At 40.5% G+C, this 17,082-nt stretch overlaps 1 protein-coding gene across 1 annotated transcript in view; it reads right to left on the bottom strand.

Moving 5' to 3' along the window:
* LOC132117467 (short transient receptor potential channel 5-like) overlaps positions 1-17,082 on the bottom strand; it is a 48,934-nt gene that overhangs the window by 4,654 nt on the left and 27,198 nt on the right. Inside the window, exons 5-9 of the mRNA XM_059526769.1 lie at positions 9,586-9,725; positions 9,141-9,463; positions 5,133-5,328; positions 3,362-3,556; positions 853-894 (exon numbers count right to left, since the gene is read on the bottom strand). Coding sequence (XP_059382752.1) covers positions 853-894; positions 3,362-3,556; positions 5,133-5,328; positions 9,141-9,463; positions 9,586-9,725 — 896 coding nt within the window. The remainder of the gene's footprint in view (positions 1-852; positions 895-3,361; positions 3,557-5,132; positions 5,329-9,140; positions 9,464-9,585; positions 9,726-17,082) is intronic.

The raw sequence follows: 17,082 nt of genomic DNA on the forward strand, positions 1-17,082 counted from the left end.
GGGTACGGTTGGCGGGTGCACATCATCCAAACGAACTGAACTCTGACATCAATCGAACCTGGGTGCGCACCAAAAGTGCTAGTGTGAAAGCACCCTTAGAGCACTTCATGCTTCCTGCTGCTGACCAACTTTATGGAGATGCGGATTTCATTTTCCAACAGGACTCATGCAAAAGGAGCCCCAACTAAGTATTGAGTGCTGCTCATACTTTTCATGGTCATACTTTTCAGTTGGCCAAGATTTCTAAAAATCCTTTCTTTGTATTGGTCTTAAGTAATATTTTAATTTTCTGAGATACTGAATTTGGGATTTTCCTTAGTTGTCAGTAAAATAAATAAACATTTGAAATATATCAGTCTGTGTGTAATGAATGAATATAATATACAAGTTTCACTTTTTGAATGGAATTAGTGAAATAAATCAACTTTTTGATGATTCTAATTATATGACCAGCACCTGTATTAATGCATTAGCAATCAGCAGGGATTCAGTGGTTATAAAGTTCAAAGCATGACAGGGTGCAATGCAATTAGAGCTAGTAATAAATATGCACTGATTAACAACTCTACATAATATGTATTTTCAGTGTGATCATGCACTATTTATTGTAAACAGATTTAAAATCCCTTCTACATGATTTTTCTCTTTTTAATCATTGAAGAAAATACATGCAAATTATAAAATGCACAATGTTCTAATAACTCATTAATATGCATGATGCCAATAGGCTAATGTTTGTTTTCTCATCTGAATAAACTGTTGGAATTGTTAGATTCTGATCCAACAGCATGCTGGGAAATGGATTTATGACACGGATGCCAAAGTGTGATGGGTAGGGCCAGATGTCATTACCTGGTAGTGCTGGTTCTGAATAAGGTTATCGGCATGCCTTTCCTGAAACAGATAACAATAACAAATTTCAACAATAAATATGTGGCATTATGTAATACTTATGATCCAAAGGTGAATAGTTTGAACTATCAGTCACTGATAGTATTGTCAATTTACTAATGTTCTTTTGATTAATATTTTGAATTAATATTTTATATTTTCACTTTGATTTTAAAGTGTTTTTTTTCCTTTTCAATATCTTTTCACTGTATATATCTGGTTTTTATAAATGTATTAGTTTGTTTTAATTATTTTAGAACTTTAAGTTAAACTAAACAAAAATGGAAATGTATGTCATTAGCTAAAGTTAAATTTATATTTTAAAAATATTTTTGTTTGCATTTCTTTTTAAAGACTTTTTAATGGTGTTAGATTTACAATAGCATCTCTAAATAGATAACCTAAAAATTAAAGCTGTTTTCATTTTAACACCTTCATATTGTTCCAGTCCTGCATTACTGAGTTCTGTGAAACACAAAATATAGTGTTAGAAGTCAAATTTTTGTGTGTGTGTAATGACAATGAAAAGGATATAGAGCTTTGAGGCTTTAAAAGCGGTAGCATAAAAGAGGTCCATGTGGCTTCTGAAACCATATAACGTACATTTTTCCTTTTAAAATTCTTTCCAGCTTTAGTTCCCATTCACTGTAACTATAAAAACAGAGTGCCCAGCAAATTCTTTTAAATAAAATCTACTGGCTTTGTATTCCATACATGGATGAAAGTCATACAGGTTTGAAACAACGTGAGGTTGAGTAAATGATGACAGATGTTTCATTTTCACACAAACTGGTCTTTGAAATGACCTGAAGCCCCCTGAAAGCATTTGACATGCTTATTCTACATTTAAATTACATTTAGTGATTTAGCAGATGCTTTTATCCAAAGTGACTTACAAACGAGGACAATGGAAGCAATCAAAAACAACAAAAGAGCAATGATATATAAGTGCTATAACAAGTCTCAGTTAACTTAACACAGTACACGTAGCAAGGGCTTTTAAATAATATAATAAATAAGAAGGAAACAGAATAGAAAAAGAATAAAGCAAGTTAGTGTTAGAGTTTTTTTATTGTATAATAACTGAAAAGAAAATAGAATACAAAAAGATAAGAAAGGTAGTTCGATTTTTTTTTTAAAGAATAGAATTAGAATAGTGAGTGCTAAAGTTAGAGGGTCAAATCATTAATATTATTCTTCACCGAAATGCCAGCTACAAATTCAAAAATAAATGATAGCAGCCTTACATGATTGTTAAACCCAAAACTGTGCGCTCCATGTGCTGTGTGTGGGAGAACGTGGGTGAGCGCGCTTGCAGAAACAGCAGAGTCCACCTCACAGAGGAGAGAAGTTCAACTGATCAACACACAATGGCTCAGGAATTGGTATGGTTGAAGCAGGGTTGCCTAGCAACCAACATTGGCCTAGGGCAACTTGAGGCTGGATGCCAAATAGACAAACAGGTTCAAATATTATTAATGGCAGGACATCCTTAAAATCATTTCAAAGGCAGTTTAGGAGTTATGAAGGTTTATTTGCATCCTTAATATTAAAATTATTATTATTATTACATTAAATTCTTATTAAAATATGCTAAATTAATAATTTTGTATTAGTTTATATATATATATATATATATATATACGTTAGTAGGCCAAAGACATCACACTTTAATCTTTTTTTTCCAAACTTTTATTTCACTTAATGTTTATTTTCTTTAGAAACAATAATACCTGTGGTTTTACTTTTAATTAACTATGATAACATTGGTGACCATATCTTTACATTTAAATGAACCTGTTGAGTTAGCAAGTGCATGATTTCCTTTTCTTTTTTTCTTCTTCTTTTTTTATTGTGATATGGGCCAAAGAAGCACTAATTATGATGAAATAGTTGTTTTGAAATCATTTTATTTCTCATTTGAAATATGTTTTAGTTAATGTTTGTAATTCTGGTCTTCTTTCACTATAATATATCTCCTCTTGCATGAGTAGAAATGGCTGCCACATGAACTGACTTGCCTTAAAGGAACTCCAGGGAGGTTGCAATGGTGTTCTGAATGGTTGCTTACTAGCTGAACTCAGAATAGCTACAGTGTATTCAAGGTTTGTAGATTGTGGCTTGGTCCCTTGTCTCTTTTTTAGTTTTCGCCTATTTAATCATCCACTGGGCTACAATTTGATTTATTTGAAAAAGATTAGCAAAACAATCCTCAATAAACAGCATGCTTTGAGATATAAATCATGTGCACAGCACAAAAAAAATATAAGTCTCTGAATACAGTTAACAAAGAATGAGTAATAATGATGAGTAGCTTGCCTTCCCTAATTTTAGTGATTCTTCAAAAATCTGTTTATAATGACAATCATGCTGTTTTGTTTGCTTTGTCAAGGACTGTGTTAGATTCATTGAGTGAAAGCTATGATGTGCCACCCACGCTGCATACACAATGAAGCGCGCAGTGCATTACCGTGAACTCTTTGAGGTTTCCGTGTTTACACTCTTCCTTATGTCCACACAGACGGCAGTGCAGCCACACACACAGGTACCACACAGACTTCGGACTTGGTATGATGTTGAAGGGAGGTGGTAATGTCCCTCCCTCATCGAAGTAGCTCATCCACAGCTTGGTACGAGCAAATTTCCACTCGATGTCCGCGTGATCCTACAACAGAGAAACAGACAGCCAGTTGGACGGAGGAGAGTGCTGAAACTGCCAATTGGGACAGTGTCCCAGACTGGCTTTTGTTGCTGCAAAAATCATCTTGTGATTGGATGATGTGCGTTTACTCAGAATTGTGTTTACTTGAATAACGGTTCCCATTGTGAGACACATGCAGGGGTGAAAATGCCTCTAAATGTAGCTTATATAAGCCCAAAACTAATACATCCTGAAAAATGCATAGACAAGAGCTCATCTGACTGTAACAAAACTTAAGAAATATGATGGTTTTTTGTAAGATACTAATGGCTTTAATGTTCAGAATACATATACAAAACCATTATGTAATTAATTTGAGGAAATTAAATGTTTTGAGGTTAAGTCATGTCGATAAAATATGTAGAAACATACATCAGGCCAATATAACATAAACTGGGCCTCTATAGACCCTCATGATTGTCAGAGGTCAGCAAGATTTTTAATACCAAATAATTTGATCTTTCATATCATAGATATATGTACAGGATTAAAAATATCATGTGGTGCATTTTCCAAAACTGATTAAAAAAAAAAAAAAAAAATCAATCAATAAATAATGAAAATATGAGAAAATATATTTAAAAGCTTTTACGCATGTTTTATTTGATGGTTAATCCACATGACATTTTTAGTCATTAAATTTTAGGTTTTTTGGAAAATGCTAAAGTTTTTCAAAGCCTTAACCACATTAATACAAAGAATACTAAGCATACTAAAGCTTGAAACACGTGTTTTAAAAGATAGATTTTGGTCATGGACACTCTTATTTTCCATTGGCCCAGATGGTAAAAGGTTAATTGCACAAATACAATACAAATGGCAGTAGTCTTCAGTCAAAACAGCAAATCATCTTAGGCTGACATAAAATGTTCTTTTAAGCAGTTTATTAGCAAATATACCTAATCTAAATATGGCACAGAGCTATTTAACACATTAAGCCTCAGGTTAAACCAGATTGGTTTGTTGTAATTTACACTGAAAAATGTTTAGCAAATTTACATTTTAGTGAATTTGGCCCGTTTTTTGGCCACATGATTACAACTAATTTTAGACAGATTTAAGATCAGATCTACTAAACAGGGAAAATGAGCCCGAGAGCCCAGTCCCATAAAAATGCATTTCTATAATGACCAACACAATCTACCAAGAGCAGGCCAAATTAGATCTGGTTTAAGACGTAACTTTTTTAGAGCAGTAAATAATGGCAAAAATACCAGTAAACTGACTAGTGCAAACATTTGTAAATCTTGATGCGTGATTCATCTAAATACTCTCCTCCCATAATTTTGTGTCTGGAATGGAACCTTCTACGAATGCATTTGCAATAAAGTCAGCTGCAAAAATGACTGTGGCATGCCTCTTCATGGCAAATCTTCACTGCATGTCTTTAGTAAATCCTAACAGTAGCTTTTTAATGCCAAAAGAGGGTTTGAGCTGGTGCAAGCCGATAGTAAATCTAGCCCTTATTTGATCCACCTCTCTCAAACTTACTTTCAAAACCGAATGATTTAAAAAATAATCAGTATCAGATGGCACTTACAGCAATGAGTTGGTAAGAGTTGTTCATCATAGCAATGAGCATGTTCAGCAGCACAACCAGTGAGATGACATTATAAGTGCCGAACATGGTGGCCCCCACAAACTCGGTAAACTCATGACGAGCCTTCACATTGGTAACATACAGATTCAGCAGCCCAAACACAGACCAGAAGAGAGACTGAAGAGTTTCAAACAGTCTGAGAGAGGGAAATAAAAAAAGAAACAAAACAAGACTTTTCTAATATATTGAGTTTCTCCCAAACACACATATTGTCTATAATAAGGGAAAGTTAGAATTGAATTGGGTACTGAATTTGAATGGATTTAAACCTGCACTTTTATCAGCAATGACATACTGTTTTTATCAAATATAGCCAAGAAGGAAACACACAAACTGAAAGCATCAACTTTTTCAATGATAATTTACTATAACAGTTTAATAAGCAGAGACAAACATAGAATTTTTAGGCTGAGTTCCCTGAAAACCTTTTGGACACTGTAACTTAATGTAAGTGTCCAAATACTTAAGAGAGTACAATGAAAAGGATAGTTCACCCAAAAATGAAAATGTTGTCATTAATCGTGATACTCTCGTGAACATGCAGCGGAGACTGACATGGAAAAAAAGAAATTGTTGAATAAAGTTATTTTAGTTTTCTTTACAGACAAAAAGTATTCTCGCAACTTGATGGTTGAAGGCATGGACTATTGTAATGATGACCTTACTATCTCTCTGGGCCTGGACCGTGGTAGTTCCCTTGCCGTCTACGCAGGGTCAGAAAGCTCTCGGATTTCATCAAAAATATCTTCATTTGTTTTTATGAAGAAGAACAAAGGTCTTACAGGTTTGGAGCGTCAGGAAGGTGAGTAATTAATGACAGCATTTTCATTTTTGAGTGAAGTATCCCTTTAAGAAAGAACATATAAATAATTATTAGAACTAACTTTAACTACAAATGCAAAGTTTCTCAAGACAAACTTAACAAACCCTTGTTTAAATGTTTTAAAAGAAAATAAAAAATAATAATAATAATAATAATTTTTAAAATGTATGGAAGAATGCATGAAAATATAGAATGGTAGAAAGACAGACAGACAGACAGACAGACAGACAAGATAGATAGATAGATAGATAGATAGATAGATAGATAGATAGATAGATAGATAGATAGATAGACAGACAGACAGACAGACAGACAGACAGACAGACAGACAGACAGACAGACAGACAGACAGACAGACAGACAGACAGACAGACAGATAGATAGATAGATAGATAGATAGATAGATAGATAGATAGATAGATAGATAGATAGATAGATAGATAGATAGATAGATAGAAATCCCATTGAAATTCCTATTTCATTTCATATAGGGAGTGTCCAATTCAATTATAATTCAACCTCCTATTATACACTGAAATGGGAAAGAAAAAGTGGAGGATGCTTTTCCTTACTGTTTTTACTTAGAATCAAACCATATGTTTGCCTTCTGAGGATTAGTTTTAAAATATATTGGTATCATTGAAATATCTTCCTATTGCTGAAAATTTTTGCTGCACAGCCTTGAGCAACAGATTTTCGTCATTACACACAACAGTTGATTGATGACTCTATAATTTTGTCTTCGTCCTCTGAGATCAAATGATTCTGCAAGGCTCATGCTATGATGAGAAATTCAGGAAGATCATGACCATTTCCACTCGTTTCCTTTCTTATTTTGACCTCTGCAGGAGATCAGCATTAAGCTGCATGTGGCATCTTGGCCACATTCATTGATCAAGTTGACCGAAGTGTCTGTGTGGGTTTTGTAATACGTGCATCACAGGTCATTTATTCTGATTATTAGCAACGCTACAAAACCTCTGTTACTGCAAAGCAATAGCAATAACGAAACAAATTTATCTTGGCTTCAGAAAGATTGGAATTTAGTTCTCAAGTTGGACTGCTTTAATTAGACATTCCTCTGATCTAGTCTCAAATGCACTTTATAATCAAACTATCATAACAATGTAATTTTAAATACCTCATCTGTCAACATGATAGCGGTGAATTGCAGAGCTGATATAAACATATCCACATTGCTATGATCAGATGCTTTCTTAACTGCTGTTTTCTTACTGCTGTCATTTTTGTTGTGTTTATTTTGTTATTGAGCAGCACATATGTGACATTTGGCCACAAAATCAGTCATAAGATGTCAATTTATATGTAATCTGAAAGCGAAATAAATAAGCTTTCCATTGATGTAGCCTATGTTTTTTAGGATAGTTAAATTCTTGGCTGGAATACAACTATTTGAAAACCTTGAATCTGAGGGTGCAAAAAAATCAAAATACCAAGAAAATTGCCTTTAAAGTTGTCCAAGTGAAGTTCTTAGCAATGCATATTACTAATAAAAAATTAAGTTTTGAGATATTTACGGAAGGAAATTTACAAAAAATGTTCATGAAAACATGATCTTTATTTAACTCTTAATATCTCTTTGGAATCCAGCTGACCCCATTTGAATTTTTCTTAGTTTTTAAGTGTTCCCTTCATCTCAGTGGCATGAGATTGTGAGTTTTTTTTCTAAATAATCTATCTAAACACACACAAAAATCTGGCCTTGATTTGGTTGTTCTAAAGGTGTGTAATTTTTTTTCTTCTGTTTTTAATCCTTAAAAATTGAAAATGAATGGGAAAAGTGAAAAAAAAAAAAAAAAATATATATATATATATATATTATTTAATTTGTCAAATAATAATAATAGTAAATCCAGTATAATATAGGTCCCTAAATAATATTATAATTTAAGGTCCAGATATTTAGCATGCCAAATATTTCACAGGCGTTGGCGACATATCAACAATTCTCTCAGATCGGGTCTTTAATAATTCACACTACGTGACTGTCACTTGTGTGAACGAGCACTGATTTGCCTCTGATTTTGGGCATTTGTCCGCGAATTCACAAAACTCGGCGAGTGAAAATCAGGGCTAAAATCATGCAGTGTGAACTTGACATTTGTGCCCCCGGACTGTGATTGTGCTCTAGCAATGTAGATTAACCCCTGCCCCTCTGGAGGTCTGTGCACGCCACTGCTTTCAAGTACTTAGATTTGTGTATAAAAAAATTTCCTGCAGAAGTATGTTATTAAGTATGTTACAAAGTCATCTTTGTAAATGTTTGTTTGAGGTCTTATAGACCACAATATCAGCGTGATCTTGCATTACTTTCTCATCACTTATTGCGTGCTTTTGGTTATGAAAAAGTTTGCAGACCAGAGTTTGTCAGCGATTCTTCCTGTTGTAAAGTCATACAGTGTGTAACCTTCTGTCGCTGATCCATCATGCAATGTGAACATAGCTGCAACTGAATGCTACCCCAGGTAGTCGTGTAGTGTGAAAACAACGATGATCCCATTATTTTGAAAATCAGCTGAACGCAAGCAGCGTGCGCTCTTTTGTGTCAGCTGTGCTGCACGGATATGCTGTTTTCGTTCAAATCAAAGCATAAATGCATGTAGAAAACGTATCATTGTGTCGCAGCTGACACGTATGCATTTTGCGTTCAGCAGATGTTCTCCAAAATGGCGATGGTGATGCAGAGAGACACAGAGGAGACAAATTGTTGAACAAAGTCATTATTTATGTTTTCTTTGCTCGTCGCTTCATAAAATTCAGACTGAACCACTGATGGCAGATGGACTATTCTGACGATGCTTTTCATATATTTCTGGACCTTGACAGTGCTATATACTTGGCAGTCAATGGGACAGTCACAAGCCTCCCAGTTTTCATCCAAAATATCCTAAATTGTGTTCCAAAGACGAACAAAGCTTTTATGGGTATGGAACGACATAGGAGTAAGTGATTAATGACAACATTTTTATTTTGGGGTGGAGTATCCCTTTAAGTTGCTGACTGCAGTTCACTTAACGGCCACTGGGATTCTACATATACCTTCTTTAAAAGTATGCTTCTTTTTAGTCTTGACATTCAACTAAACTTTACAATGTTTCACTCACGTAGAGAAGGCATTGTTTTGCTTCTCACAACGGATCCCTTTGCAATGGTTGGGTTCTTCGGATGCCTTCGTCTCATAGTAGAAGTAGAGCTGGTTGAGGCCGTTGGCGAAGGCCAGCAGCACCAGACAGTAGATGAAAAGGAACTTGAGAATGTCCAGCAGCATGCGACCGAGAGAGATCTGCAGTGGGCCCAAGTGAGAGTTGGCGGTGAACAGAGAGATGAGACGCAGAGAGCTGAAGATGTTGGCGATGGCGAATAGAGCCTCGGCGATGAGCGTAGGGTGCCACATCTCCCACTCCACACGAGGACGAGAGCTGTTGTACTGATGGAGAGAGAAGATAAGAGAGATAAATGGAGACAGTTCTAGTTCCTACTACAAGCTGAAATTATTTACTGTAATAGCTTCTGTAATACTGTAGCTTGCATTAAAATGCCGGTATTAACCTTAAAGTAGGCCACCATTTTAAGAGATATAGTAGCCAGGTAGAGAGAGTTCATTGCAAAATCCATCAGGTTCCACCAGTCATGGACGTACTCTGTGAAACCGCCATCCCACATCTCTTTAATCTCCACCCAGATGAAGCCTGCAAGGGCCAAAATTAAAAAAAATATAAATCAAAACATTACAATAACGGTAAAACAGTACAAAAGAGCAGTTCCTCCACTATCACTACATAATTCCTTTTATGACAAAATTAACAAAAAATATTTTGTACTAGTTATTCTTCTGCATGATTTCTTTCTCTTTTTTTTCAGTATTTTTTCCCCGGTTCTGCCAGTGTTTAAGAATAAACGTTCGACCTTTGGATACATTTTTTGTTCATTTAATAATTTAATTTAATTTAATTTTTATTTATTTTATTTTATTTTATTTTATTTATTTTTTTTATTAAGATCAAAAGGCAAATAAATAAATAATAGTTCTGCTGGTATAAGAATAAACATTTGCCCTTTGGATCTAGTTTTTATTTGTTTAATTTAATTCAAATTTATTTAATTTTTTGTTTATTTAAAAAAAAAAAATTCTTATCAAAAGACAAAAAATAAAGCATAAAAACAAAATAGTGGAAAACGTACTTAAAAACTAAATTGTCTCAGCCTGCCCCTCAGTGTCACGGCTTACGCTGCTGGAAGGAACACGGAGCCGAGGGATAAACGAAACAAGGATTTATTAAATCAAACATAGGCAAGGTAAGTGGCAAATAACAGGTGGCAAGTGGCAAGTGGCAAGTAACAGGTAACAAGTGGACAAGTAGACAAGTAGACGAGTAGACCCGACCAACCAGAACTGAAAGGACAAGGCTTTTATACAAGGGATAATAGGGAAAACACAGGTGGACGGAATGACTAAATTAACAGGGACATGGAACACATGCGGAAATGACTAGACACACCTGGGAACTAATCAAACCACATAGAGACAGAAACTGGGTCACAGGGGCAAAAACACACAAAATGAGTCCAGGTGTGTGACAGTACTCCCCCCTCCCGGTAGGTGCGTCCTCGCACCGTAGAAACAACAAAGGGAGGCCAGCAGACAGGGACCACAGAGGAAGGAGCCAGGGAGGAGATGACGGAGGGAGGAGCCAGGGAGGAGACAGGAAGGATCTGAAGCAGGAGGCACCCAGCAGGACCCAGGCCACAGCCATAACGGCCCAAGGTGGAGCCGACGGTGGAAGGAGCCATGGAGGAGGGATGGTCACCGACTCCAGGGACTCGACCCACGGCAACGGGGCAAGTGGAGGAGGAGCCCGAGGCGGAGATGGAGAGCCGAAGAGCCAGGGTGACGGGGAGGAGCCGGAGGTCCTAGGCGGAACTGATGGCTCTGGTGACTGACGCGGCGATGTGGATCCGGAAGGCCGCGGTGAGGCCAGAGTGACCGAGGACTGAGGTGTAGCCGAGGGGATGAAGGAGCCTGACGGAGCCGGAGGGACGGAGGGACGAGGCGAAGCCGGAGGAGTGGAGTCCCGAGGCATAGGATGGACGACGCCAGACCAAGGCGGAGCCGGAGGGACGAGGGAGCCAGGCAGAGCATGTGGACTGCCAGGCCACGGCGGAGAGGAAGGAGCTAGGAGCCATGGTGGAGCCGACAGGTCAACGGGCCGAGGCGGAGTCCAGGCCTCAGAGGCTGGAGGCGGAGGTGAGGGAGACGCCGACCAAGGCGTCGCTGGAGGATGGCGGTCCCGCTGAGCTCGCACCACAATGATGGTAGGCTGAGGGCGAGCAGAGGGGCAGCCAGACGACAGCGGAGGAGGAGGCAGGAGTGGGTGGGAGGGTGGGAATTTTGGAGGAGCAGGCATTGGAGTAAGCTCTGGGGCTGGAGCCCTTCCTGGGCTTAACGGAGGATCAGGAGCCCGTCCTGGGCTTAACGGAGGATCAGGAGCCCGTCCTGGGCTTAACGGGGGTTCAGGAGCCCGTCCTCGGCTTAACGGGGGTTCAGGAGCCCGTCCTCGGCTTAACGGGGGATCAGGAGCCCGTCCTGGGCTTAAAGGAGGATCAGGAGCCCGTCCTGGGCTTAACGGAAGATCAGGAGCCCTTCCTGGGCTTAACGGAAGATCAGGAGCCCGTCCTGGGCTTAACGGAGGATCAGGAGCCCGCCCTGGGCTTAACGGAAGATCAGGAGCCCTTCCTGGGCTTAACAGAGGATCAGGAGCCGTCCTGGGTTTAACGGAAGATCAGGAGCCCGTCCTGGGCTTAACGGGGGTTCAGGAGCCAGTCCTGGGCTTAACGGGGGTTCAGGAGCCCGTCCTGGGCTTAACGGGGGTTCAGGAGCCCGTCCTGGGCTTAAAGGAGGATCAGGAGCCCGTCCTGGGCTTAACGGGGGAACAGGAGCCCGTCCTGGGCTTAACGGGGAATCAGGAGCCCTTCCTGGGCTTAACAGAGGATCAGGAGCCCGTCCTGGGCTTACAGGAGGATCAGGAGCCCGTCCTGGGCTTAACGGAAGATCAGGAGCCCTTCCTGGGCTTAACAGAGGATCAGGAGCCCGTCCTGGGCTTAACAGAGGATCAGGAGCCCGTCCTGGGCTTAAAGGAGGATCAGGAGCCCGTCCTGGGCTTAAAGGAGGATCAGGAGCCCGTCCTGGGCTTAACGGAAGATCAGGAGCCCTTCCTGGGCTTAACAGAGGATCTGGCATAGGTGAATTGGAAACCCCCTCATTTTGACCCATTTGGCGCTCCACATTTTGCTCCCTCGTGGTGGGCAGTGTCGCCGGCTCTCGCACCTGGTCTGACGGGTTGCTCTCTGGCTCTCCGTCATCGGTGGGCTCGGGCTTATGCCTCGTACCGTGGGGAGATTGTAGGCTGGGCTCTGGGTCCAGAGTGGACCTGGCGAGATCCTCCATTGGGCCGACCGTGAGAGGTGACCCATTTCTCACCAGATTCCACTCTATGAATGCGGCGAAATCCTCCCGAGGACCATCTTCGGGCGACAGCGCGTGGTCCGGGTAGCTGGTGGCATTAGCTATCAAGAGAAACCGTCTGGTATGGTCCTCGAGAGACAGTCCCTCCTGCTCCAGCAGGAGGAGGAGGTATTCGGGGCGATAGAGGGGATCCATGACACACTACGGAAAGAAAAAGACTGTGAAAAAAACGGAAAACAAAACGGAGGGAAAACACGCAGTTTTTAACTTTTTAGGTCGGGTCTTCTGTCACGGCTTACGCTGCTGGAAGGAACACGGAGCCGAGGGATAAACGAAACAAGGATTTATTAAATCAAACATAGGCAAGGTAAGTGGCAAATAACAGGTGGCAAGTGGCAAGTGGCAAGTAACAGGTAACAAGTGGACAAGTTGACAAGTAGATGAGTAGACCCGACCAACCAGAACTGAAAGGACAAGGCTTTTATACAAGGGATAATAGGGAAAACACAGGTGGATGGAATGACTAAATTAACAGGGACATGGAACACATGCGGAAATGACTAGACACACCTGGGAACTAATCAAACCACATAGAGACAGAAACTGGGTCACAGGGGCAAAAACACACAAAATGAGTCCAGGTGTGTGACACTCAGGGCCTCTAACATGTCCCTAAAATTAATTAATTGAAATAAACAAAACAGACAACAAACAAATGTTGTTAGGCTAACATATATAATTTTTTATTGCTCCATTGCCTAGGGCTCATATTCATAAAAATAAAGTAAACTCTGTTCTCGCTGATTGCACCTGTCCTCCAGACTACAGATCATTTGTTTCAAGCCTCCACTTGTGTCTACTTCTGGGCTTGTGTGTGCTCTGAGAGAAATCTTCAAGCCATTGTGATTGAGGCCTGGTGTAATCAATCCTGAACTGGGACTCGAGATATGATTTCCTCTGCTTTTGTCCTGAGGTCAATAAATTATGATATCAATAATTCATGAGTATTCATTTACTTCATGAAAGGGATAAAACCATAGCCGTATCTATTTCTTGTGCAGGCCACCAGTTTTACTGCTTGAGAAATAAGCCAGTTTTGGAAATATTACAAATCAGCATTTCTTCATTATCTGAGCTACAGTGGGGAACATTTTTATTTGATCCCCTGCTGATTTTGTAAGTTTGCCCACTTACAAAGAAATGAAGGGTATGTAATTTTTATGGTAGTATTATTTCAATGGATAAAGACTATCATACATTCATAAGAATATCAACCAAAAAATCCAGAAAAAGCACATTATATAAAGGTTAGAAATTGACTTGCATTTCAGTGAGTGAAATAAGTATTTGATCCCCTATCAACCAGCAAGAATTCTGGCTCCCACAGATTGGTTATGTGTCCATATCAGTTTCTGTGAGGATATGTGTATTCCTACCAAGACTCAACTAAATTACAACAATGACAAACCGTGGTTCACTGCAAAACTCAGACAGCTCCGTCAGGCCAAAGAAGATGCTTACAGGAAGGGGGACAATGTCTTGTATAAACAGGCTAAATACACACTGGAAAAGGAGATCAGAGTGGCAAAGAGGAATTATTCTGAAAAAATAAGGACTCAGTTCACTTCGAACGACTCAGCATCAGTGTGGAAAAGTCTAAAGAAGATCACCAATTACAATACACCACCCCCCAGCACTGTGGAAAATCAACGACTGGCAGACGATCTGAACGAGTTTTCCTGCAGGTTTGAAAGAACACCCATCACCTGCCCTGAACACCTCTCCACACAACCGTTCACCAATAACAACTCCTGCAACCAACCCTGAATGCCTCTCCAAACAACCGTTCACACCATTAACAGCTCCTGCAACCCATCCTGAACACCTCTCCAATCAAGCACTCTCACCATTCACACCTCCTGCATCCCCCCTCTCCCCCACACCTGCAATACAGATCAGCGAGGATGCGGTGCACCAGGTCTTCCGGAAGCAGAAAAGGAAAAAAGCACCAGGCCCAGATTGTGTTACACCAGCCTGTCTGAAATCCTGTGCTGACCAGCTGGCCCCCATCTTCACAAAGATCTTCAACAGGTCGCTGGAGCTGTGCGAAGTCCCTTCATGCTTCAAACGCTCCACCATCATCCCCATCCCAAAGAAATCCAAAATTACAGGACTAAATGACTACAGGCCTGTGGCTCTAACGTCTGTAGTCATGAAGTCATTTGAAAAACTGGTGCTGGCCCACCTGAAGGACATCACTGGACCCTTGCTAGATCCTCTTCAGTTTGCCTACAGAGCAAACAGGTCTGTGGACGATGCAGTAAACATTGGACTGCATTATGTTCTGCAACACCTAGACAGACCGGGGACCTATGTGAGGATCCTGTTTGTGGACTTCAGCTCGGCTTTTAATACGATCATGCCAAACGTCCTCCTGCCCAAACTAACTCAGCTCTCCGTTCCCACCTCCGTCTGTCAGTGGATCAACAGCTTCCTGACAGACAGGCAGCAGCTAGTGAGGCTGGGAAAATACACATCCAGCACCCGTACAATCAGCACCGGAGCTCCCCAGGGCTGTGTTCTCTCCCCACTGCTCTTCTCCCGGTACACTAATGACTGCACATCTAAGGACCCCTCTGTCAAGCTCCTGAAGTTTGCAGATGACACCACACTCATCGGCCTCATTCAGGACGGTGACGAGTCTGCTTACAGACAGGAGGTTAAAGAGCTGGCTGTCTGGTGCACTCTCAACAACCTGGAGCTTAACACGCTCAAAACAGTGGAGATGACTGTGGACTTCAGGAGAAACCCCCCTGCTCTCCCCCCACTCACCATCATGAACAGCACTGTGACTGCAGTGGAGTCATTCAGGTTCCTGGGCACCACTATCTCTCAGGACCTGAAGTGGGACATTCACATTGACTCCATTGTGAAAAAGGCCCAGCAGAGGTTGTACTTCCTTCGCCAGCGGAGGAAGTTTAACCTGCCACAGGATCTGCTGAAACAGTTCTACTCCACCATCATCGAATCCATCCTCTGCACTTCAGTAACTGTCTGGTTCAGCTCAGCTTCTAAATCTGACCTCAGAAGACTACAGAGGGTAGTCCGGACTGCTGAGCGAATCATCGGTTCAACTCTCCCATCTATTCAAGAACTGTACTTATCCAGAGTGAGCAAAAGGGCTGTTAAAATCACTCTGGACTCCTCACATCCAGCACACTCCCTCTTTGAACTGTTGCCATCTGGTCGACGCTACAGAGCACTGAGCACCAGAACGACCAGACACAGGAACAGTTTCTTCCCTCAGGCAATCCATCTTATGAACAGCTGATACACACTGAACACACTGCACTTTATATTTATATACACATACACTTAATTTATCTAACACACATACTTGGTATACACTTAAAGTTTGCACATAATATACATGTACATACATAACTGCATTTTTGTAATATACCTGCCTACAATTGTCAATTTGTATATTGTCATTCCTTGTCTACTTATTTGTATTTCTTGTATTTTTATATTCTTTTATTATGTGTTTTATGTTCTGTCGCTGTCATTCTGTTGTACTGCGGAGCTTCTGTCACGAAAACAAATTCCTCGTATGTGTAAACATACCTGGCAATAAAAGCTCATTCTGATTCTGATTCTGATGAGGAACACAGATTAGTCCTGCCACTTTAAGAAGTTACTCCTAATGTCAGCTTGTTAGGTGTAAGACATCTGCCCACACAATCTGTATCTTCCATTTCATCCTCTCCCACCACTATGGGCAAGACCAAAGAGCTGTCAAAGGATGCCAGAGAGAAAATTTTACTGTAGATCTGGAAAAGGCTTGAATGGGCTCCAAGACCATCCGCAAGAAGCTTGGTGAGAAGATGACCATTTTTGGTGCGATTATTCGGAAATGGAAGAAAAACAGCCACCAATCGCCCTTGGTATTCCATCCAAAAGAAGGACAAAAGGGTGGGAGCTGGATGCTGAAACCACTTCCACCTAGATCGACGGTGGTGACAGCAGCAGCAATCCACCTGTCACTCTGTCACTTAATGGGGTGGTTGACTGTTTTTTTTTTCTAGGCTTGATTGTGTTTATAGGTTTCAGTTTAACATGTGTTCATGCTTCATTTTTATTTTTATTTTTTTTATGCATTATTCTTCACATAATTTACCTTTATTCCACACCGATCTGTCCATTTTCTGACAAACTCCTCAACTTATTGAGAGAGAGAGAGAGAGAGAGAGAGAAGCAGAGCTGGGAGACGCAAGGAACAGGATCGAGAACCGATGCTTTAGAACATTGGTTTTGAAACTTGTGAATCCATTAGGATCGTTAGAAGACAGAATCGCTATTCATTTATGAACAGATTTTTACGTGCATCCCTAGTTTTCTCTTCCTCTTCTCTAAAGCAGCACAACATGGCCTCGCCCCCTTTGTTCCATGTTCCCGGGGGCGGGGTTTATCTGGGATCATGATGTAACGGACCCGGGAAGAAGCTCGTTGTAGTCCCTTACCAGCCATTTTTGTATGCATTAAACTGACAGAATTTTAAAAGATGAAATCTCCCTTTTGCA

The sequence above is a fragment of the Carassius carassius genome, chromosome 36, assembly GCF_963082965.1.
Source record: "Carassius carassius chromosome 36, fCarCar2.1, whole genome shotgun sequence".
NCBI lineage: Eukaryota > Metazoa > Chordata > Actinopteri > Cypriniformes > Cyprinidae > Carassius > Carassius carassius.